Below are 24,094 nucleotides of genomic sequence, written 5' to 3'. Positions count from 1 at the left end.
GGAGTGCTGGAACCCTGCAAGCTTTTAGGACATGGGACCCCTAGTAGTCATGCCAAGGGGTGGGCGGGGGGAGGGTATAATACCCTCCCACATGTCCCAGCCAAGTCACCTTACCTGAGGTGTCTCTGAGGTCTTCGCGGCAAGGCGTCAGTAGGGAAACGGAGGGGAGAGGGGCTCGCCTCCCTAGGAACGTGGGAGGGGCACAGCCTGACCTCTTTCTGCTCAGACTGCCTGTTATTCAAGGAGGCAGCCCCTCATGTTTTACAAGGCCATGACCAGGGTGTCCGGGAGCAGCTACCAGGGTGATCAGCTGGCTTGTCCCTTACCCACCTTTGGAGAAATACACGATTCCGCTGCATAGGAAACATGGAAATGTTCCATTTTTACAGAAGCTATGGTCAGGTTAAAGCACTCGGTTTTTAAGCCTTCATGCCTCCTCCCTCATGAGAGTACTGGTCTCTCATCTGGCACCTGCCTTGTTTTGCTCTAATCCACCTCTGCCTCAACTTCCCTCCTTCGAGGAGGCAATTCTTTGCCACCTGATGCCTGTTTGCCCCAAAGCATTCAGTTCCTGCTCCAAGGGCATTCTTATTTTACTTCTTTACTTGAGAAGCAGCATGGCCTCGTGGAAAGTGCATGGGGCTGGGAGTCGGAGGACCTGGGTTCTAATACCGATCCTACCACTTGACTGTTGGGTGACCTTGGGCAAGTCACTCCATTTCTCTGGGCCTCAGTTTCCTCAACCGTAAAGTGGGATTCAATACCTGTTCCCCCACAACTTGGATTGTGTGGCCCATGTGGGGCAGGGACTGCGTCTGAACTACCTAGTATCTACACCAGTGCATAGTAGAGTGCTTGGCACATAGTAAGTGCTCAATACCACAGCTATTCTATCAAAAACATTTTAGCTGGGTCTTTCCACCCTAACTGTTCCTCTGCGATATTCCTTCTACCGATCTCTTCCCACTCTTATGCCCCCTTCATTCTTCTCTCTTCCGATACAGTTCATTTCTTCCTTGCTATACTTCCACTCCAGTCTCATTTTCTCTCTGAGCCACCCTTTTCTACGACTACCGGACCTCCCAGGGGAAGGGAAAAAAGTAGAGAGTGTAAGAAAGACATCAATTAAAAAAATAAATCTTCCTAATTTTTATTATAATCCCAATAAACAAAATTCCAGCTTTCCAATGCATCAAGCAAGACAGGAAAATGTTAGGTTGCTGGGGACAACCGCTTCCTGGAAGAGTAAATTCAATGCTCATCATGACAGTATAAAATAATACTTAGTCACTGAAGGAAAACTATACTCTCTGTTTTCTAATCTCAATGCATTCCAGCATTATCTACTAAAAATGAACTATTAAAAAATAACTACACAAAGTCCTTGGACTCTTGACAACTGGTTGAGGAAATCTGTTGAGGTCTCGTAAATTGGCACCAGTATCCTCATAGGAACGATGTTATAAGTGAGGGCTTGGTTCCTGAACAAAAGTTGGAAACTTCATTTTTACCCAAATTGCCAGAATTGTGTACTTACTTATAGGTCATTAACATAGCTACATTAACGTACTTTTATCCAGTCGGAGCAGTTCCAGAATAGGGCGGCCAACTCTGACTTTATCGGAAGTAGAACAGACATGTTCACCCTGCTTGGTGACTGACTGCTTATCTTTTGCCATTTTCTTGGTGACTAGGTCTGGTTATCTGCTATCATTTTGCTGACCACTCCAGTTTTAAACTTTCTATCTCCCACTTTCTTCCTGCACTGTGGTATTGTAAATTGCCTCCCTTCTTCCCAACTGCTCCCTCGTATGCCCTGGTGTCTTCAGAGCAAATGCCATTAAGGAGGCTGGTGTTACTGAATCTGATCCGATCTACTGCAAAGCTAAAGCGAGGTGTTAATTTAGAAACAGTGTAAGTATCATTCCTCTTACTCCGAAACTCTTATTACAATATGATTGTGGCCTAAAGTGGACCTACAACCGCAGTTAGAGTTCCTAATCTCTAGAGATTGTAAACTCTTGATGGGCAGGGATCAAGTCTACAAACTCTATTGCACTGTACTTTCCCAAGTGCTTAATGCAGTACTCTGCATACTGTAAGCACTTGATGACACCATTGAATAATACATCGATAAGTCGATAGCTCTTTGGTTTTGATACAAGTCCTCTGGAAAGGATTTCAGAGTGTGTGCCCCAAGGAAAAGGGAAGCAACTGTGATCATGTCACCAACTTAACAGGCTTATAAGAGCATATTGGACCTCATACAGGTCCAAACCCAGGAACCCATTTCTCTTATTTTCATGGCCCAATTCACGCACAATTAAACCCCGCCAATAAGACCAGTAAGGGTCCTCCCATAATGCAAAGAATTACAATTGGACGTTGTAGGCAAAATGGAGGTTAGTGCCCCCTAAGAGAGCACAGCAATGGCCAATATCTGAAACCTCTCCAAGACATCCATAGGGTCAAAGGAGGAATGAAGGGTAAATAATTCAACCCATCCACCCTCCGCCAGCCTCCGTCATCCCCCAAGTCTCCGGGTGGGGACTGAACAATGCCTTGTTCCCTAACTCATTTGTAAAACTCAGGGAATACAGGAGGCTCTCCCTGCAGAGTATTCCAAACCAATATTGTCCCATTCAAGGTCAAACATGCTGGGGATTTCTCCATCCAAAGGAAAAAATGCATGTCTAGAGACCCCTCTGTGAAAACATCCTACCTCCAGTAGATTACATTTCAAATGTTGCAAGAGTAGCAGAATCAATAGTGGGTTTTTTTGTATACTTACCGACTCTGCTATAAAGTAGCTGTATGCTACTCAGCTGAATGTCAAAAGTATCATAAGCTCTAGACATGATATCTTCAATACTGGCCCAGCCTGCTCGGATGTCTTGCAATTCGGAGCGACTTTTGCTAATCATCTTAAAAGGTAATACAAATGAAAATAATCATTACCTGAAACAGTTTAAATCATCTGGTTTTTAAAACATACCTCAAATAAGATATTATCTAGAAATAATTAGTGCTATATGTTGAACACCAAAAGTATTTTCAAATTCCTGTACATTAACCACATGAAAGATCTGCTTTAAACCCTTCTTTTTACAGCATTGGTGCAATTGATCTAGGCAAATCAACAGTTTTCATGAGCTAGAAAAACAATGAACTGGATGGAATGAATGGAATGTTTACCCAACTGCCAATGAACAATTTTCAACAGTAAATTGAGGGGCAGCACAGCCTAATGGAAAGCGCACAGTCCTAAGAGTCACAGGACCTGGGTTCTAATCCCAACTCTGCCATTTTCCCGCTGGGTGACCTTGAGCCAATTGCTTAACTTCTCTGTGCCTCAGTTTCCTCATCTATAAAATGAGGGTGGAATACCCATTCTACTTCCCTCTTAGACCATGAGCCCCCTGTGGGACAGTGACTGTGTCCATTCTGGCTATCTAGAATCTCCCCCAGAACCTAGTACAATGTTTGGAACACAGAATGTGCTTAACAAATATTATTATTATTATAATCATTATTAGTAACAGTACTTTTCAAGCCCTAAAAAAAGGAATTGCTCTTTATTAGGGCGCTCACAAAAAGTATAATTTGAAACAGCCTCCAACTTGGCAGCTACAAGGCTCATTCCTCCTGCCATTCCAAGCCCAGCTCTGAGGTCACCTCCTTCAAAAGCCTTCTTCGAACGAACTGCTGTTCAACAGGTGTGCAGCTCATTTAGTGCTACATTATGACTTGTTTGGCCTAGTGGAGAGAGCACAGGCATGGAAGTCCGAAGGACCTGAGTTCTAATCCTGACTTGGCCACTTGTCTGCTGAGTGACCATGGCAAGTCACTTTACTTCTCTGGGCCTCAGTTCTTTCACCTGAAAAATGGGGATTAAGACTGAAAGGCCCATGTGGGACATGGACTGTGTCCAACCTGATCTACCCCAGTGCTTATTTCAGTGCTGGACACATTGTAAGCGTTTAACAAACACCACAATCATTATAATTATTATTATTGTCCCCCTGGATTATATACCTTGTTGGGCCATCGATATTATTTACACTAATTAAAAATGGGAGCATACTCTTTATAAATGGGCTCTTTGGAGAAGGATGCTGACCAGTTGTTTTCCAAGTCCACCAAGTCCACCAAGGACCAAACCGAGAGTGGAACAAGGAATAGTACCACGTTGGACTGCCGGGATCACCTTTCCCAGAGCTTTTTTTTTTTAAAAAAAAAAAGAACAGAAGCCATCTTTCTTGAATGACTTCAAGGTTCATTTGCTTGACGACAGGGAGCTGGATCAGATTACTTACAATTTCCTCTTATTTCTGTGATTCCATGATATTCAAATATAGCTAGACCCAGCTAGGCACCTCCAGGCCCAGCCTACCCCAACACAGACCACTTGAACTCTTGCAGAGAAAACAACTGGAGCAACAAATTCCAGGCAGGAAACCCGTGTCCCATCTGCAGTACAGTGCTAAGCACTTAGTACAGTGCTCTGCACACAGTCAACGCTCAATACCACTGATCAATCGATACATCAAGGGAGTGCGTGCAGAGAAGCAGCGTGGCTCAGTGGAAGAGCATTGGCTTGGGAGTCAGAGGTCAGGGGTTCTAATCCCAGCTCCGCCACTTGTCAGCTATGTGACTTTGAGCAAGTCACTTAACTTCTCTGTGCCTCAGTTACCTCATCTGTAAAAGGGGGATTAAGACTGTAAGTCCCACATGGGACAACGTGATCACTTTGTATTTCCCCCCCAGTGCCTAGAAGAGCGCTTTGCACATAGTAAGCGCTTAACAAATACCATCATTATTATTATTACCCTGATGCGAAGAGAATTAAATTCAGTACACTGCAATAAAATCATGATAGTAAACTGCCAACTAAAACCACAGTAAAACCATCTAGCAAGTGCTTTATTATAAACTATACCTTTAGATGACCAAGATCCAAAAGAAGTATATTTGATGACTCTTGATTTAAGGAGCCATGCTGTGGGATGATAATGTATGAAGCCTTCAAATCAATTTTGAGATCAAGAACTTTCTGAGTTTCAATGACGTACAACACTCCTTCAAAATAAGAATGAATAGGCTTACAATCAACAGTTTTCATTAATTGACAGAATTCTAGAAGCTATTGGATTTGACTACCAAAATTTGATGATGTTAAATTTAAAATACTTAAAAGAAAAATCCTGCTTATGACAAAAGAGTTCATTTAAAACACTGCTACAATGGAGGTGTAAGACTGAAAATATTTTAACTGAAGTTTACTACAACGTTTATAGGAACACATGTTTTTCCATTGCTTATGCCCAAGTTATAAGATACCTAAAGGGTATTTTTTAAATCTAAATACACCAAAGTCAATACTGACTAAAAAACTGCTTTACGTTTTGTGACTATTACTGAATATGCATTCTAATGGAGAGGACTGAAATAGAAAGGAGAGCAACAAACAGAAACTTATGGAAGGCATAGGCCTGCCTTACTGAGGACCCTGCAGATCAATTAGCAAAGAACTGAGCACAAAAGTATGGCTCAAAATTTCTTTTTTGAAGACAAAGAAAATTCACTGTCGGTTTAAATAAAAAACAGTAATAAAATGATGGTAATCTGTAATGACAATCTTCTACGAAATATGCGACATCAATCATCTTTATTGAGTGCTTACTGTGTGCAGAGCACTGTCCAAAGCACTTGGGAGAGTACAATACTGTAACAGACCCATTCCCTGCCCATAATAAGCTTGCAGTCTAGAGTACCATGGCATGGCGTAGCGGATAACATAGCGGGACTGGGAGTCAGAAGGTCATGGGTCCTTATCCCGTTTCCGCCAGTTGTCTGCTGTGTGACCTTTCATTCATGGATTCATTCAATCGTGTTTACTGAGTGCAGAGCACTGTACTGAACACTTACAACATAACAACAAACAGACATATTCCTGCCCACAACAAGCTCACAGTCTAGAGGAGACAGAAAAGTCACTTCACTTCTTGGTGTCCCAGTTCCCTCATCTGTAAAATGGGGATTGAGACAGTGAGCCCCACGTGGGACAGGGTCTGTTTCCAATTCGATTTGCTTGCATCCACTGCAGCGCTAAGCACAGTGCCTGGCACATAGTAAGCGCTTAACAGATACCATCATTATTATTATTCAGTATGTTTGTGTTTCAACCTAAAAAGACAGTTGCTGAGATCTTGAAACTACCGGGGCCTTTTATCACTAGTCAAGCTGAAATCCTGGGGCCTAGCCTAGCTCAAAATAAGCCCTGGAGCATGAAGGTGGAGCGGGGTGGTGGGTAATATCACAAGCCTGGCCAGGCCCAACTTTGCTTCTGGGATGGTATGTCACAAATGTGCAGTTGCCCCTCTAGGCTGCTGGGGCAGGCAATCTCAGAAGTGCTCAGGGATGTGCATGCCTTTGTAAGTCCTCCCTTCACATGCCACACTTGCCAGGATTGAAGCCTCCCCCACCTTATAGGGACCAAAGGGGCAAGCCAGAGAAAACCCTTCCCCAAGCACGGCCTAGGTCCACGGTTGCACAGCAAACTACTTCTTGCTACCCCGTGGCTTCTTAATTGTCCAGTTTGAATTACACAGATTATATATTACACAGATATATTGTACATTGTATATATTGTATATACATACAATATATATTGTATGTGTATATTGTATATATTATATATTACACAGATATTATAAAGTATAAATTACATATTTATATTAATGTATGTATCCCCTTCTAGCCTGTAAGCTCACTGTGGGCAGGGAATGTCTGCCAACTCTGTTGCAGTGTACTCTCCCAAGTGCTTAGTAGAGTGCTTTGCACACAGGAAGTGCTCAGTAAATACCATTTATTGATTCTTTGATTTTTACTAAAAGTTCCACCAACTACTACAGTTTATGACAAAGGGCATCTTTGCAAAAATTTTCAATTGGCTCCATAGAGAGCCAAATGGGCAAAAGATAGGGTGGAAGAAAGGGAAAGAGAAGCAGCGTGGCCTGGTGGGAAAAGCACAGGTGGGGAGTCAGAGGACCTGAGTTCTAATCTCGGCTCCACCACTTGTCTGCTGTGTGACCTTGGTAAGTCACGTAATTTTTCTGTGCCTCAGTTACCTCATCTGTAAAATGAGGATTACGACTGTGAGCCTCACATGGGGTGTGGACCATGTCCAACCTTTATTAGCGTGTATCCACCCCAGCGCTTAGAACAGTCCCTGGCACAGAGTAAGCACTTAAATACCCTTTAAATAAAGAAAAAAAGAAAAATTATTATGCACAAATCTCTCTATATAGATATATCGAGAGAGAGAGAGAGAGAGAGATCTCTGGTTCACTAAAAAAATCTTATGCATCTTTCTTTTAAGTGAGATGAAGATGTGCCTTGTCAAGATGCTCATGTCAAAAGCTAAAAATCTAGTTTGTTGTCACTGAGCTTATTCTGCCTAGAAAAATGGAATAAAAACATTAGTCATTGCAAAATGTTATTATCAACATCCAAATACAGTGAATAAGGTGCAACCTAAAGATTTAAACCAGTACGTAATCAATTCACTATATGTCTTTGGCATTCACCTGCTGCAGTCTTCTCACGAAATTCTTCAAGTTTCATCAGAGTCACTGAAGTTAACTGGGACAAATGTACTTTTTTCGGGGGTCGGAAAAATTCTATTAAACTGTTCACTGTCATCTGTTAAAACACAACCAACTCTAATTTAGGGCACATGTGTATGACAATACAAAGATTTAGAAAATAAAATAGCTAACAAATTATTTTACTTACTGCATCATATATAATTTCCATAGGCTGAGCTTCCACTCTACACTTCTGATCACAGGTTCCATCTAACGGATTGGTCTCAAAAAAAATTGTCAAGAGGGAAGACGATTCTCCCATTGAAGAAAGAAGTGGGCATTCATTTTTATTTGACTGGCCAATAACTTTAAATGAGTCAATTATGGCTCCAAATCTGTGTGAAAACAAATAACATTACAAATCAGAACCTAATCGAATTTTACAAACTTCTTACTATATAGTAATAGCGATAAAGATTTGAGGAAAAAAGTTTCCCACAACTATTACTTCCTGCTATCCATTTTACTAAATATAGAGAAAGATTTATTAATAATAATAAGGATGATGGTATTTGTTAGGCGCTTACTATGTGCCAAGACTGTTCTAAGCACTGGGGTAGATACAAGGTAATCAGGTTGTCCCACGTGGAACTCACAGTCTTTATCGCCATTTTACAGATGAGGGAACTGAATTACAGAGAAATTAAGTGGCTTGCCCAAGATCACACAGCAGACAAGTGCTGGAGCTGGGATTACAACCCGCGTCCTCTGACTCCCAAGCCCGTGCTCTTTCCACTTAGCCATGCTGCTTCACCAGTGGGACGAATTACAGCTAACACTTTAACACAGCTATGCTGAGACATGTGAAAAGACTGAATGACAGTACGATACCCAAACAATTTCTGTACGGAGATCTGAAATGGAGAAACTGAAAACACGGAGGGCAGAGGAAACATTTTTAGGACACAGTACAATAGAGCCTCAGACAATGCTGCAACCCAACTGAAAACTGGGAGTCATTTCTTTTTTTGAATGGCATTTGTTCATTCATTCAATCGAGCGCTTACCTAGTGCAGAGCACTCTACTAAACTTGGGGAAGTACAATGTAACAATAAACAGACACATTCCCTGCTCATAATGAGCTTACAGTCTAGAGGGAGAGACAGACATCAATATAAATAAGCGCTTAATGTTAAGCGCTTACTATGTGCCAGGCACTGTCCTAAGCGCTGGAGTAGATACAAGTTAACCAGGTTGGCCACAGTCCAGGCTCCACATGGGGCTGAGAGTCTTAATCCCCATTTTACAGATGAAGTAACTGAGGCCCAGAGAAGTGATTTGCCCATGGTCACCCAGCGGACAAGTGGTGGAGCTGGAATTGGAACCCAGGCCCTTCTGACTTCCAGGACCGTGCTCTCTTTTCTAGGCCATGCTGCTTCTCAACTGCCAATTGCCAAGGACAGACCTGCGTGGCCCACTGCCAACAAGAAGGGAGTGCTCTTTATGAGAAACCCTTTGGAAGGAACAAGAGAAGAGGAGGAAAAAGAGAAAAGAACTCCAGGCGCTGCCAAAAATGAACAGTACATCACAACAAATGAAAGACGCTTTGTGGGCACAATCTAGATGGGACAAGGGTTTCCGCACTGGCCTTTTCAGACCCATGTGGACACATAAATGAATTTCACCATCAGTAGCGTCTTCTTCGACTGAAAGATGACTATCCGAGTAAGGTTAAACAGAGATATATACAGAAAATGCTTTGAAAGTATTTTTGATGGACAAGTAAAAAAGTTGCCCTAAAGGGCTAGCATTTCATATTATCAAAAAGCTCGATTTCAAAGAAAGCCAAAGAGCAAACTCCATAATAGGGATGAAGAAAGCTATCCTTTATTATGCATGTGTACGTGTGCCTGCCTGCACGCCCATCTAGATTTGTGAACTTACAGAGTAGTAGAAAAAGTTGTCCTCTGGGGTTCAAAATGCTGCAGACTGTGAGCCTCAGCCTCATGAGTGTGTCTGAATCTCTTGGGCACTTCAACCATGAAAATACAATGGTGTGCCCTTTTTGATCCAGACATCAATCAATGGTTAAAAGGAATCAATTATGCTCTAGCTGCTGGAAGATTACATCTGCCAACTCTGTTGTATCGTACTCTCCCGAGTGCTGAGTATGGTTGTCTGCACATAGTAAGCATTCAATAAATACCAGTGGCCTTCAGAGTCGAAGGTTACACTGCTAATGGTGAATTCATGGGGTTTGACACACCTTCCCCTCAGGTTTATCAAAGCATGGTGTCCCTTGGAGTCGAAGACAACCACGCTGAAAACAGACTTCACCCAAGAGCGCCCATGTGGCTGTAAAGGCCGATGTGGGATCCACAGTCCCAGGAACCTTGTGCACCCAGAAACTCATCATTCCTTTTTTGTATTGTTGTGTTTGACGTTAGCGCTGTTTTTTTTAGCTTCCCTGTCTCGCTTTCCTTATGAAGCTTACGCACCAAGAGAGCCACTCCCTTCTTGAATTCTACTGGAGAGGACTGAAATCAAAAGAATGGCAAAAAACAGAAGCTTCTAGAAGGCACAGTCCTTACTGAGAACTCTGCATGGCAATCAGCACAAGAGCAAGCAGAAAATAATTGCTTAAAATGTATTTTTTGAAAGAATAAAGTATACCCCTGGTTCGCATAAAGAATAGCAATAAAATGACTGTAATCCAATCATTCAGTGAGCACTCACTGTGTGCAGAACACTGTATTAAGCATTTGAGAAATCACAATACAATAGAGTTGGTAAACTCAATCCTTGCCCATAAAGAGCTCACAATCTAGAGGAGGGGACAGACATTAAGATAAATAAATTACAGATATGTACATAAGTGCTGTGGGGCTGAGGGTGTAGTGAATATCAAGTGCTTCAAGGGTACAGATCCAGGTGCATAGGCAACAAGTGAGGGACAGTAAATAGGGGTAAAGAGAGCTTAATCAGGAAGGCCTCTTGGAGAAGTTGTTACCTTAATACGGCTTTTAAGGTGGGGAAGAGTGATGGTCTGCCATATATAGACGGGGAGGGAATTTCCAGGCCAGAGGAAGGACGTGAGCAAGGGATCAGCAGCGAGAGAGACAAGATCACAGTGCAGTAAAAGTTGGAGTTGTAGGAAATCAGTGATAAGGTACAAGGGGGCAAGCTGATTGAACGTTTTAGAGCCGACGGTGAGGAGTTCCTGTTTGATGCGGAGATGGATGGGCAACCACTGGAGGTTAGATGAGATGTTTCGCTGCCCTTCCTTTAAGTAACATCTTCTAAACAAGAGAAATATTTTGGATGCATGATACATGCAATCAACAGGTTTGCTTTTCAATGTGGACCACTGGTTTCCAACTGTGAACATTCCTTATACAAGTCAGATGGAATGGCAGTTGAAGAAAGTTTGGGGATCCAGGATGTTTCACCACCAAGAGGCAGTGCGGTCCAGTGCAAAGAGCACGGGACTGGGAGTCGCCAAGAGAGCCCACCGCCATTAATATTATAAACCTCAGCAGCCTTATTTCATGTTTTTAGATGGAATTCATCAGTGTAGGACTCAAACCAACTAGGTTGAGCTCAAGTGGATGGGTGAGTTTTCTTGTTTGCCTTCTCATTATTTTGCAAGTCCACAAAATGGCAAACACTGCCAGATTGTCGCAAGTAGCCTGGGCTCCCACCCTGACTCACCCATACTCTAGAGATTGCCCTGACCTTCAGGCAGAGAGCAGGGTGAGGACACAAAGCTGGGAGGGTGGAAGCTGTAAATAGTCTGCATCAATTGGACACACTGTCATCCTATCTGAATTTCTAGGGTAAATGGAAGCTCCTTGTGAGCAGGGAACATATCTACCAACTGTGTTATAGTGTACTCTCCCAAGCACTTAGTACAGCGCTCTGTGTACTGTAAACGCTCAAAAAATACCAAATATTGGATGTATGCCCCCCCAAGCTTGCTTTGTCTACCGACTCAAGATGGTCTCAAAAACAAACAGGATAGAAATGATCCTTTCCAAAGAAAACTTCACTTCCCCAAACATTTGAGCCTTATGCAATTACCTCAGCTGGAAAATGGAGATTAAGACTGTGAGCCCCATGTGGGACAGGGACTGTGGTCAACACAATTTGCTTGTATCCACCCCAGCACCTAGTACAGTGCCTGGCACGTAAGCACTTGACAAATACCACGATTGCTATTATTATTATTAGACCTGTGGTGAACGTTCTGTACTTGGCATGAAATGATTAAGAAGATAGAATATTATAAAATGGTACTCACCTGGTACTCAAAGGTTACGGATTATGACAGAAGACAGGAGGTTCTGGAGAAATTATATCCATAGAGTCACTATGAATAGGGAACAACTCGACGGCACTTGATAATACTACTCACCTGATTGATTGGGCTCCCGGCCGCTGTACTATTTCCGTGTTCATTTCTCCTAGTACAAATCTTATCAACTCAGGTTTGTTCTGCTTTTCCCGTATACAAATGGACATGCTTTGCAAGGTGACAACTAACTTCATGGATTCGTACTAGACAAAGAGATGTGTATTGCATTATATTACAAAGTATCGCTACTAGATCAAATACCTTTTCAAGCAGTATAATCCAATTTATCAACATCTCAGTCCTCTCAATCATCATGTGACAGTATGCAAGTGGCAACTATTATTTATTTTGGAGATATAGATTCTTCAAGACACTAGCAAGTCGGAGGAATATATACTCCTTTATTATTTTCAATTTAGGGGTTCCAGGAAGCGAGTGGTGACAAAGCCATAACAATTATTAGCTCCTCCCACTGCCAAAAAGGAGCAGCTAGGTCCAAGAAGAGGCTTTACGACCTATAGAGCCACACAAGCCAATATGATCTACTCAAGATTTATTCACATTATACCAATTTGGCAGGAATGGCTTGAATTCTGGTCATCCATTCTAGCTGTGGCAACACATATTAAACATTTGCAAGAAAAAATCCAAGTGGTTTTATGCCACCAGGGCTATTCTCTTCACATTATCTGCATCAACCATGAGGGAAGAATAGAGGAATGTAAAGCATGACAGTGGAAAGAGTAGGACTGGGAATCAGAAGCCCTAGCGACCAGTCCCAATTCTGCCACTGGTCTACAGTGGCACCCTGGGTAAGGCACTTGACCTCTGGGCCTCAATTCCCTCATCTATAAAATGAAGAGATACATTCTGAGCCCTACATGGGACAAAGACACAACACTGTATCTACCCCAGTGCTTAGCACATAGTAAGCACTTCAGAAATGCCATCATCACCACCACCTGGCTGTGAATGGTTATAAATGCTGTTTAAAGCAATTTGCAGACTCACATGGAAACCTTGTTATCAATCCCTCATTAATACTGCAACAGGAATCAACTGGAATTCGCCGTTTACGAGAAATTGATTTTTAGGCAATGCCGATTGGGTTCCCTAAGGTGTAAGTGACCACTGATTAAGTATCGAGTGTCAGAGAAATGCCAGAGAAAGGAGTGAAGTAGCTCATTTCATCTCCCACAACCTTCTTGCATTTCATCAAGTGTAATGAAAGCCATGTTTCAAGTGTTTTCAAACCATCTCTGCCCTGGCTTCTTATTTCCCATTGAAACAATTGTTGACAACCCGAGTTTTGGTGAACATGGAGGTTTACAGGAACCTAACTACTGCAATGGTACAAGAAATGCCTGTATGTGCAAAGATGTAATAATAAGAATTAGAATAATTGCACATAATTAGAATAGATACAAGAGAAAAACAGAAGAAAGGATTCCACACACAATCACAGAGTCCAACAATTGGCAAATTTCCAAGAGAAGCATTTGTGAAACATTCTTACGTACTGATTTTGGCAATGAAGGATCAACAGCTGTTTCACTATACCCAATTGCTGCATATAATTTAGCCTTTTCTTCAGGTGTCATCAATTCCTCAAGACCTGACACAGAGAATGTGCTTATTTTCAAAAACCACAAAAAGTTCATGCACAATTTAACCATCTGAAATGAAGGCAATATCTCTTCAAAGATGTAATAAGTCCAAAACTTTCTTTTGCAGTACGTCACTAGAAAAGTGGCAAAGGTTATGTTAAAAACAGCTATATGAATGCTTGTCCTTTCTGAACTATTTTGAAAATATAGATTAAGGGGACTGAGGCAAGGATCAACTGGGGTCCAGTTTTCAATAGTGGGCACCATAGGTGTCAACTCCGTGACAACGACGGGGGCCACAGCTAGTCTGCCCCAGCCCTTGGGAGCCATAAAGGGAGTAGAGGTGGAGTCACAATGGCAGCAGATGGAGCCTAGGGCATCCAGCTCCACCTCTTTCCTAGTGGATCAGAAGGGCCACCCGAGTGGGGAAAAGATAGGTGGGAAGACAGGCCCTCCTCAAAGGGTACCCAGCAGAGACAGCCACCTATGCCTAACCCCAATGCGGATCCAAAAAGGAGAAAAAACACCAGTTGGTATTTTTTCCTTCCTCTTCCTCCCCCTACTCCTCTTTTTCCCCCCATCTACCTTATTTCCTCCCCATCCCCATGTTTTCTCTTCCCTTACTTTTCCTCCCCAATTCCCTCAAAGGTCACCCCCCCGCAACTTCCCACCCCATCAATTCTCTGCCTTTCAGTTCATCCCCATTCTCAGAACTGAGAGTTGACACTCGTGGTTGGCACATCTACAGCCTCAGACGGAATCAGAGGACAGAAACTGCCTAGGCTGCTAAACACTTGGGAGAGAACAACAGAAGACACATTACCTGCCCTCAAGAAGGTGACAATCTAATGGGGTAGATAAACAAACAAAAAAAAATTTACAATAGCAGGAAGAAGAACGATGCTCTAACAGGAAGGAATACAAATAAGTTAGGATGAAATAACCAAATAACTGAATAGACCAAAAAATTACACATGTCCATAAATGCTGAGGATAGGACTCGGTACATAAAGTAAATCACGGTGGCTGTTAGGTTGACATGACTAGGGAATGAAAACATTGTTATTTCGATGAAAAGAGCTCTTCAGTGAAAAAGTTGAAGGATGAAACATTAATGCAGTGACTTAGTGACAGGGTGATACAATCTATTAATGGTATTTATTGACCATCCCAATAAATACAGCTTTTACTCAGACAAATGATATAAACAATGTATTATTATAAAGAGCAGTGAGGAAAATACGAAGAAAATTTTTATGTTAAACACTACCAAAAAGCAACAATGAAAGAAAGGAAGTTGGTCTGGGATTTTTTGTTTTGTTTTATAAAAGTTCACTGTGATATAACCAAATTTTCCTTTCATATATGCATACTATTAAAAGCATTAGAATAAGCAAAATGAACTTACTTCCAGTTCTAACTTCTGGTCTCGCCTCAGAAGGACCTGTCCAATCCCATATCCAACTGAACCAGCCTCTGGAATTTTCATCTGAATATTCTGAAACAAGTTTGTGTACCCTGAATCCAGATTTCTTTACCTAGGATATATTAAATGTTATTTTATAAGTATATCACATGGTTCTGCAGTTGGTAGGCAAAGAAGTATATACATCTAATCTCCCAGGCCAATAAGGTTGGGCACATGATGAATGCAACTAGTGTATAAATTTACAATCGCCATAAAAACACATTCAGTGAACCACAGAAAATAAAGAGGTGTAGACTGCTGTCCACTTTCCTGGCTCCAAAAGCCAGGGAAGAAATTATCCACTTTTTGAATTACTATATCCTCCTATAGTCATTTTTTCTTCCTCTTCTTTATATTTTCTATATGTATTCAATACATTCAGTCATTAATTTGCATAATACCATAAGTATAATCATGTTTTCCTATTTAAAACAGGTTTTAGCAAGAATCCATCATCAGCATTGAGTACCTGCATGCAGAGCACTGAGAACAATAGATTCAGAAGACATAATCCCTCCCCCTAAGGCACTAAAGAGTCAAGGAGAGGAGAAAGATAGAAAATAATTTACAGATAGAAATGAAAATAACATTTTCATTTGTGAGTGTGGACTTGCTTCACAAAAGAAAGACATCATCATGCCTTTCTTAAATAATCACTGGTTAATCCACAATTACTAAATACGCCAATGGCCAAGCCACTTCATTTGTTGCTGTCTGTTGAAAAATACTGTCCCTCCAACTGACAGTTACTTATACTCCTATACTTTTCTTTCCAGAATTTCTCTTTGGAGAAAATATAGAGCCAGAGTATTATTATTCCATAACATTAAAATTTCCCTTTTAAAAAAGAGGCAATATAAAAATTGCTTGCTGTGTGACTTTGGGCATGTCATTTAATTTCTCTGAGCCTCAATTACCTTATCTGCAAATTGGGGATTAAACCCTCCTCCCTCCAATTTAGACTGTGAGCCCCATGTAGGACAGGAACTGTGTCCTCCCTTATACACTTGTATCTATCCCAGTGCTCAACATATAGTAAGTGCTTAAACACCATAAAAAAGTCCTCCCATATATCATATCCTATACTTTTCTCTGGAAAAATGGAAATGGATTATTGAGATCAAGATTCCAAGTTTAAAAATACAAAATACATCATAATCATCATCAGGAACCACTTATCTTCTAAATATCCAAGGTAATTAGAGGTAGGGTTGTTTTTTTCCCAGACTGCCTAAAACAGCTGGGTCTAGTGGAAAGAGCATGGGACTGGGAGTCAGAAGGAACTGGGTTCTAATCCCAGCTCCAACACTTGCCTGCTGTGTGGCCTTGGGCAAGTCACTTCATGTCTCTGTGCCTCACTTATTTCATCTGTAAAATGGGGGTTAAGACTTTGAGCCCCATGAGGGAAAGGGATTGTGTCCACCCTGACAACCTTGTATTCATTCAATAGTATTTATTGAGCGCTTACTATGTGCAGAGCACTGTACTAAGCACTTGGAATGAACAAGTCAGCAACAGATAGAGACAGTCCCTGCCGTTTAACGGGCTTACAGTCTAATCGGGGGAGACGGACAGACAAGAACAATGGCAATAAATAGAGTCAAGGGGAAGAACATCTCGTAAAAACAATGGCAACTAAATAGAATCGAGACAATGTACAATTCATTAACAAAATAAATAGGGTAATGGAAATATATACAGTTGAGCGGACGAGTACAGTGCTGAGGGGATGGGAAGGGAGAGGGGGAGGAGCAGAGGGAAAGGGGGAAAAGAGGGTTTAGCTGCGGAGAGGTGAAGGGGGGGTGGTAGAGGGAGTAGAGGGAGAAGAGGAGCTCAGTCAGGGAAGGTCTCTCGGAGGAGGTGAGTTTTAAGTAGGGTTTTGAAGAGGGGAAGAGAATCAGTTTGGTGGAGGTGAGGAGGGAGGGCGTTCCAGGACCGCGGGAGGATGTGGCCCAGTGGTCGACGGCGGGATAGGCGAGACCAAGGGACGGTGAGGAGGTGGGCGGCAGAAGAGCGGAGCGTGCGGAGTGGGCGGTAGAAAGAGAGAAGGGAGGAGAGGTAGGAAGGGGCAAGGTGATGCAGAGCCTTGAAGCCTAGAGTGAGGAGTTTTTGTTTGGAGTGGAGGTTGATGGGCAACCAACCTACCCCAGCACTTAGTACAGTGCCTGGCAATAAAAAAAAGCCCAACATTTTTCAAGCAATCAGTACAGTGCTTTGCGCACAGTAAGTGCTCAGTGAATATAATCGATTTGAAATTGAGTTTCTTTCCTTCCCTTCCTTCCTGTTCGTATACTGCCTGTGGTGGAAGTACTATCAAACACGGTAATAATCAAAATGTACACAGCAAGAAGTACAAAGCCAAAACCCTGACCATACTGTACGAATATCTGTATAATCAATTCACAAAAACACTCAGTTCTCATATAATACAGAGGCAGTGTTTTGGCTAAACCCCACATTAAGGAAAACTTGGAATGTAACACTCATTCCTTCCAGCACCAGGCATGTACGCTTCCAATTCCGTGGCATGTGTTTCCAAACACACTCACTCTGTCAGGTGAACGTTCCCTAATTCTGGTCTGGTCAACATGTGTACTGCAAATATACATTGTGGCAGAACTGAGTGTAACCGAGACAAAGAGAAACAGTGTGTCCTAGTGGAAAGAGCACGGGCCTGGGAGTCAGAGAACCTGAATTCTAATCCTGGCTTTACCAATTGTCTGCTGTGACACCTTGGGCAAGTCGCTAAACTTCCCTGTGCTTTAGTCGCCTCATCTGCAGAAGGGGGATTCGATACCTGTTCTCCCTCCTACTTAGAATGTGAGCTCCATGTGAGACCTGAATATCTTTTATCTACCCCAGCGCTTAGTACAGTGCTTGACACACAGTAAGGGCTTAACAGATACCATGATTATTATTAACAAGTACCCACCTGCATGAGGTGCTATGCTGAACACTGTACAATAATAATAATAATAATAATATTGGTATTTGTTAAGTGCTTACTATGTGCAGAGCACTGTTCTAAGCACTGGGGTAGATACAGGTTAATCAGGTTGTCCCACATGAGGCTCACAGTCTTCATCCCCATTTTACAGATGCGGTAACTGAGGCACAGAGAAGTTAAGTGACTTGCCCACTTTCACACAGCTGACAGGTGGCAGAGCCGGGATTCAAACCCATGACCTCTGGCTCCCAAGCCCGGGCTCCTTCCACTGAGCCACACTGCTTCTCCAAGCAATTCAGACACAGCCCCAGCCCTTTAGGGTCTTTCAATCATAATAAAAACTCAATTGGAACTTGTCCAGATATCATCCCTTTGCACCACCACAACTGAAGGGATAAATACAATTATTATTACTATAATTCTGACTGTATCCCATCCCCCAAACTTTGACTTTTTTGCTAGATTTGAAGAATCATGTGGATTTACCTCAACTTCTGCTTGCTGCCTTGCCAAAGTAATGTTGAAGACATCCAAAGTCTTTTCAAATTCCTGGAAAGTAGAAAATAGAAGATATATCACTTGACAAATCATTTTCATTAAAGACCTGAAGTGGAGTGACAGCAGAAACTCTTCAAAGGACACAGTGAAGGACAACTTCAAAAAATTCTGGAAAGTCAAAAGAGCAGATGGACCAAGTTTGCATGCAGCAAGCAAAGATGGGGTGGTTCGTTCCGAATAACAACATTGTGCTGCTGGGATGTCACAAAAACAGGGTCACAAATAGAGTTAGCAGGGGCTCTGACTGCAGAGAAAACGCCAGGTTTCACAGGTGCCCCATATGGAGAGAATTGACAGCTTCACATCAGTCTGGCCTAGGAGAACCACCCCGGGCCTGGGAGGCAGACCACCCAGGTTCTAATCCCAGCTCCGCCACTTGTCTACTCTGTGACCTTGGGCCAGTCACTTCACTTCTCTGTGCCTCAGTTCCCTCATCTGCAAAATGGGGATTCAATGCCTGTTCTCCCTCCTACTTACACTGGGAGCCCCATGTGGGACCTGTATCTACTTCAGCGCTTAGTACAGTGCTTGGCACACAGAAATCACTTAAATACCACAGTCATTACTGCATCAGTCGTTTCAGCCACACGCAATTTTGTTCAGAGAAAAATCAACAAGAGTCTGTCAACCTGAGAGTATGGCATTATTCTATCTTCAGAGTGCTAGAGAAATGTATGATATACATCGTGTTAATTTAATGACTTGTAGCTTGATAAGTTCCAGGAAATCATAATTGCTATTTAGTGGCTGAACCCCTCAAATGTGGTACTGGTTAAGTGCTTACTATGTGCCAGGCATTGTAATAAGCACTGGGGTAGATACAAGCAAATCAGGTTGGACACAGTCCCTGTCTCACAAGGGGCTCACAGTCAATCCCCATTTTACAGATAAGGTCACTGAGGCCCAAAGAAATGAAGTGATTTGTTCAAAATCGCCCAGCAGATAGAGGGGCTGGGATTAGAACCCAGGTGCTTCTGACTCCCAGGCCTGGGCTCTATCCATTAGGCCATGCTGCTTCTCAAGCCCTCAAACCACTCAGGCCCTTGCTTTCTGCTCTTTTCCAGGAAGCAAAAAAGTTTTTCCTTTGGGAGATGATGGCCAAATTCTAAAACTGGAAGAAATCAACTCAACCTTGCCCTAGAAAATTCTATTGCTTCAGAAAAGTCTGAAGAGGTTTTAAATTGGAAAGAATGCAATTTGGTTATTCCTCTTAGAAGTAGCCATAAATTTTTAAATCATTTGGAAAATTGGAATTTCCATGTATTTCTTGAAATCAAGTCCCCATTTCATCCAACTCCCTGCAAAGGCTTTCAAAAATTAGAGGCTTAAAAACCTTTACAGAGTACATAGTGGCAACATTTAAAAATGGATAAATCATAGAAAAAACTATCTTGGCCCCCTAGCCCAAAGTTAATCTTTAATCATCTTTAAATGGCTGTCTATACATTAAGTGCCAGTCAGCCTAGAGTCCCTTCATGATTTCTAAAGATGATTTTAAGGATAGAAAATGGATAAGAAATATGGGTAGGCACATTGAGCTAGAAGCAAAAGACTAGAAAAAGGAAAAGAAACCGAGCCACAAAGAAAAGAGAATGCAGAACCAGGTGGGAGTTGGAGGAGCTAGCTCTTGTCTCTCCCCACTTCAGTCTATACTTCACTCCACTGCCCAGATTATCTTTCTGCAGAAACGCTCTGGGCATGTCACTCCCCTCCTCAAAAATCTCCAGTGGTTGCCTATCAACCTTCGCCTGAAGCAAAAACTCCTCACTCTTGGCTTCAAAGCTCTAAATCACCTTGCCCCCTCCTACCTCACCTCCCTTCTCTCCTCCTACAGCCCAGCCCACACACTCAATTCCTCTGCTACTAACTCAATGTGCCTCGTTCTTGCCTGTCCCACCTTCGACCCCTGGCCCACATCCTACCTCTGACCTGGGATGCCCTCCCTCCTCAAATCTGCCAAACTCTCTTCCCTTCATCAAAGCCCTACTGAGAGCTCACCTCCTCCAGGAGGCCTTCCCAGACTGAGCCCTCCCTTTCCCTCTGCTCCTCCTCCCCTCCCCATCACCCCTACTCCCCTCCCCATCGCCCCTACTCCCTCCCTCTGCTCTACCTCCTTCCCCTCCCCACAGCACTAGTATATATTTATTGCTCTATTTTATTAATGATGTGCATTTATCTATGGTTCCATTTATTTTGATGGTAGTGATGCTTGTCTACTTGTTTTGTTGTCTGTCTCCCCCTTCTAGACTGTGAGCCTATTATTGGGTAGCGATTGTCTCTATCTGTTGCCAAATTGTACTTCCCAAGTGCTTAGTACAGTGCTCTGCACACAGTAAGCGCTCAATAAATTTGATTAAATGAATAATCCCAGTTCTGCCTCGTGGCTGCTCTCTACCTTTGGGCAAGTCACTTCACTTCTATGTGCCTCAGTGACCTCATCTGTAAAACGGGGATTAAGACTATGAGTCCTACGTGGGACAGGATGTGAGCAGGAACTGAGTTCAACCTGATTACCTTTTTTTTTTTTAATTCTGGCATTTGTTAAGTGCTTACTACATGCCAGGTACTGTACTAAGAGCTGAGGTATATAATCAAGTGGGACACAATCCACATCCCACATGGGGCTCACAGTATTAATCCTCATTTTACACATGAGGTAACAGGCACCGAGAAGTGACTTGCCCAAGGTCACACACCAGACAAGTGGCTGAACCTGAATTAAAAGCCCAGGACCTTCCGACTCCCAGGCCTGGGCCCTATCCACTAGGCAACACTGCTTCTCCACTATCAATATAATGATCTTGTATCTACTCCAGCACTTAGTATAAAGTCTGCAGACATAGGAAGCACTTAAATGTCATTTAAAAAAAAAAAAAAGATGGAAGCCAGGAGCCAGGAAGGCTGATCCAGGGGCCAAAAAAAGAAGAGATGGGGTTCTACAACATGCAAGGAGGCTTTCATGGTACTCTAAGTGGAAACTGAGTGCAAAGCAAGTAAAGAAAATAAAATGAGGATGAAAGAACGGTGGAGTAAATGTGAAGGAAAAGAAACACAGAGACAGCAACGTATTCACAATTCCGGGTAGTATACACAGCGCCATCGAATGCCAACCAAATCAAATGCCAATGGATACTGCACAGTAATAAGTTCAATGCAACAGGTGAATTGGTTTGAACACACAAATATCCTCTTGAGGATAGTACAAAAATGCTATGGCACATTTTCAAAATACTTCAAACCTACTATGTCTTTGAAATACATTATGTAGTGCTGATCAAAGAGGCATTAAGCTCCAAGCATGTGCTTTAAATAGGCAACCAGACATAAACTTCAACAAATATCTCCCAATTGATGTATTTAAAACTGTACTTTTAGGTACAACTGATTACGTATTGGATCTACAGTAACCTAATCTGTTGCCATAAATATTTGAACCACTTTTAAATTCCCTTGCAAATGACTAATTGTTTAAAATACTGACCTCCAAAGGGATTAGAATTTCTCCTCCTGGCTTCTTGCTTGATATCTTTTTCTTATACAGGTGTTTGTACCTCTTCACTTTTTGTCGGTGCTGTTGAATGTACTTCCACGACCACATGCGCATGGAAGGCCGGATATTTACTTCAAGAATACCTTTTATGGCATATCCCCACCTAGTGGGAAAAAAAAAAAGAGAGACATACCACACAATCTCTCTCTTAACTAGGGCAACTGAAGTGGCTCGCACTCAGTTAACCACATCCCGGGTAGGGCAGAAACTGCAGTGAACGTACAACTAGTCATATTTCCTTAAAGTGAAAGCTGAAAGAAAAACTAAGTTACTTTACCATTTCTTGGCATGATTGTGCACGGGTACATCAGGTCTGTATTTCCTATACGGTAGATTTTGAGTCATCATATCAATAGATTCAAGGAGCTCCATGACACTGAAGTACTGATGAAGAGAAATCCAGAAAGTTCTTGAGTCTAACAATAGGTTTTATATTTACAGTGAAAGGCTATATTGTTCAAAAACTACAGTATTTGAAGAAAAAGTGTAAGGAGGACATTAACTATATGTTGCAATTAATTTACAAGTATCTAAAATTCTATTAGAATGTAGACAACCAACACCTTAAAGTGGGTCATAACTGAAAAGTTACCTGTAACTTATTCAATTCAATGGTTATATCATCTAGTTTAACATCCAAATCCATCTTTGGTGAAGAAAAATCAGACTCAGCTCGAGGATTCATTCTAAGTTTGGCTTTGGCTGATATAGGACGAAATACTAAAACACGTGAAACGAAAGAAATTGTGGAAACGAGTAAGTCATTTCAGAATTTACTAGGGTCCTCCATCCCTCTAAAACACTTAAGGTAGACAAGAGTTCAGAATTCAGCTTTTACCTTTCTCTTTCCTCTTCTCACCTAATTTTCTCATTTCCAATCCTCATCACCCGTACAACCCTGGACTTTTAAACAGCCACCAGCTGGTCAAAAACAGCAGTGTTATTTTAACTAATTTTGAGGGTTGTTCTCTTTTCTCTCCCTTTGTAGCTACCTTGCTAGGGTGCAGTGACTTAACTAAATCACAAAAGAACACCACAAATTCAGCAAAATGCCAACCAAGAGGCTCTAAACACCAAAAAAACCCCTCATTACAATAATATGACTCTATACTCCCATTAGCATAATAATTCTATGCTACCATAATTCAGTTAACCTCAAACAGCAAGGTCCCGACCGATCTCTGTCTTTGGAGCAAGTCTCGGGATCATTTAAAATGCCTCCAGCTATGGCAATGCTTAGCTTTTTCCAGAGAGCATGGCAACCATACATTTCTAATTATGTTCAACCTGATGCAAAATGATTTTTTTTTAAGAGTCCATTTGTAACAAAACACATCCCAGTGTCACATCCCCATGCTAAAGTAGCTGGAGAATGTAACTACATTAAGATACCGTATGGCATTCCAATGCACTGCCTTCAGATTGCCAAGCCCAGGTAACTCTTTTCAAAGAAGAAATCAACCAATCAGTGATATTTATCGAGTGCTTACTGTGTGCACAACAGTGTAATAAAAGCTTAGGAAAATTGGTAGACATATTCTCTGCCCATAAAGAACTTCAGCTTTTAGCCTATGGTAAATTATATACACTGAAAATATCAGGATATCTGTAATGGGACTTCAAACCACTTTCCCCATCCTGCCACATACAAAAAATGTGCTACTTAGAGACCTAGATTTATTATCACCATTTGACCATCTACAAGGTTATTTCCCCAGTCTCCCAAACTATGAACTAAGCAGAATAAAATTACCTTGAAATGGAAATGAAGAATCAGTTCATTGATATTAATTGTATCCTTTAAAATTTGTTCTGGTAAGTCATTAAAGCACAGATAAAGCAAAGAAGCAGTTACTACTCACCAAAATCATAGCCTTCTGGAGTCACGTTTCTGCTGGCAATGCCACCCTCTAACAATTTCTATTCAGAGAAAAATGATTTTAATTTACAATAAATATCAATATATCTACACATTTCAAAATAATGCTGTGCAAAGGACATCCTGCAGTCAAAAGTTTTA

The 24,094-nt window shown here is 41.9% G+C and overlaps 1 protein-coding gene across 5 annotated transcripts in view; it reads right to left on the bottom strand.

Moving 5' to 3' along the window:
• The window catches only part of VPS13A (vacuolar protein sorting 13 homolog A), a 163,169-nt gene that overhangs the window by 107,863 nt on the left and 31,212 nt on the right, over positions 1-24,094 (bottom strand). For all 5 annotated transcript variants that reach the window (XR_003756046.2, XR_003756044.2, XM_029056119.2 and 2 more), the window contains exons 10-21: positions 23,937-23,994; positions 22,667-22,794; positions 22,352-22,458; positions 22,006-22,177; positions 18,453-18,515; positions 14,960-15,089; positions 13,465-13,559; positions 12,005-12,147; positions 7,798-7,984; positions 7,590-7,704; positions 4,940-5,079; positions 2,792-2,924 (exon numbers count right to left, since the gene is read on the bottom strand). Coding sequence is in view for 3 of the 5 variants with exons in the window: in XM_029056119.2 (XP_028911952.1) it covers positions 2,792-2,924; positions 4,940-5,079; positions 7,590-7,704; positions 7,798-7,984; positions 12,005-12,147; positions 13,465-13,559; positions 14,960-15,089; positions 18,453-18,515; positions 22,006-22,177; positions 22,352-22,458; positions 22,667-22,794; positions 23,937-23,994 (1,471 nt within the window). In the remaining 2 variants the exon portion in view is untranslated. The remainder of the gene's footprint in view (positions 1-2,791; positions 2,925-4,939; positions 5,080-7,589; positions 7,705-7,797; positions 7,985-12,004; positions 12,148-13,464; positions 13,560-14,959; positions 15,090-18,452; positions 18,516-22,005; positions 22,178-22,351; positions 22,459-22,666; positions 22,795-23,936; positions 23,995-24,094) is intronic.

Source organism: Ornithorhynchus anatinus, chromosome X5, assembly GCF_004115215.2.
Source record: "Ornithorhynchus anatinus isolate Pmale09 chromosome X5, mOrnAna1.pri.v4, whole genome shotgun sequence".
Lineage (NCBI taxonomy): Eukaryota > Metazoa > Chordata > Mammalia > Monotremata > Ornithorhynchidae > Ornithorhynchus > Ornithorhynchus anatinus.
The sequence above is the reverse complement of the archived record's forward strand: the minus strand, read 5'-3'. Positions and strand labels throughout refer to the sequence as shown.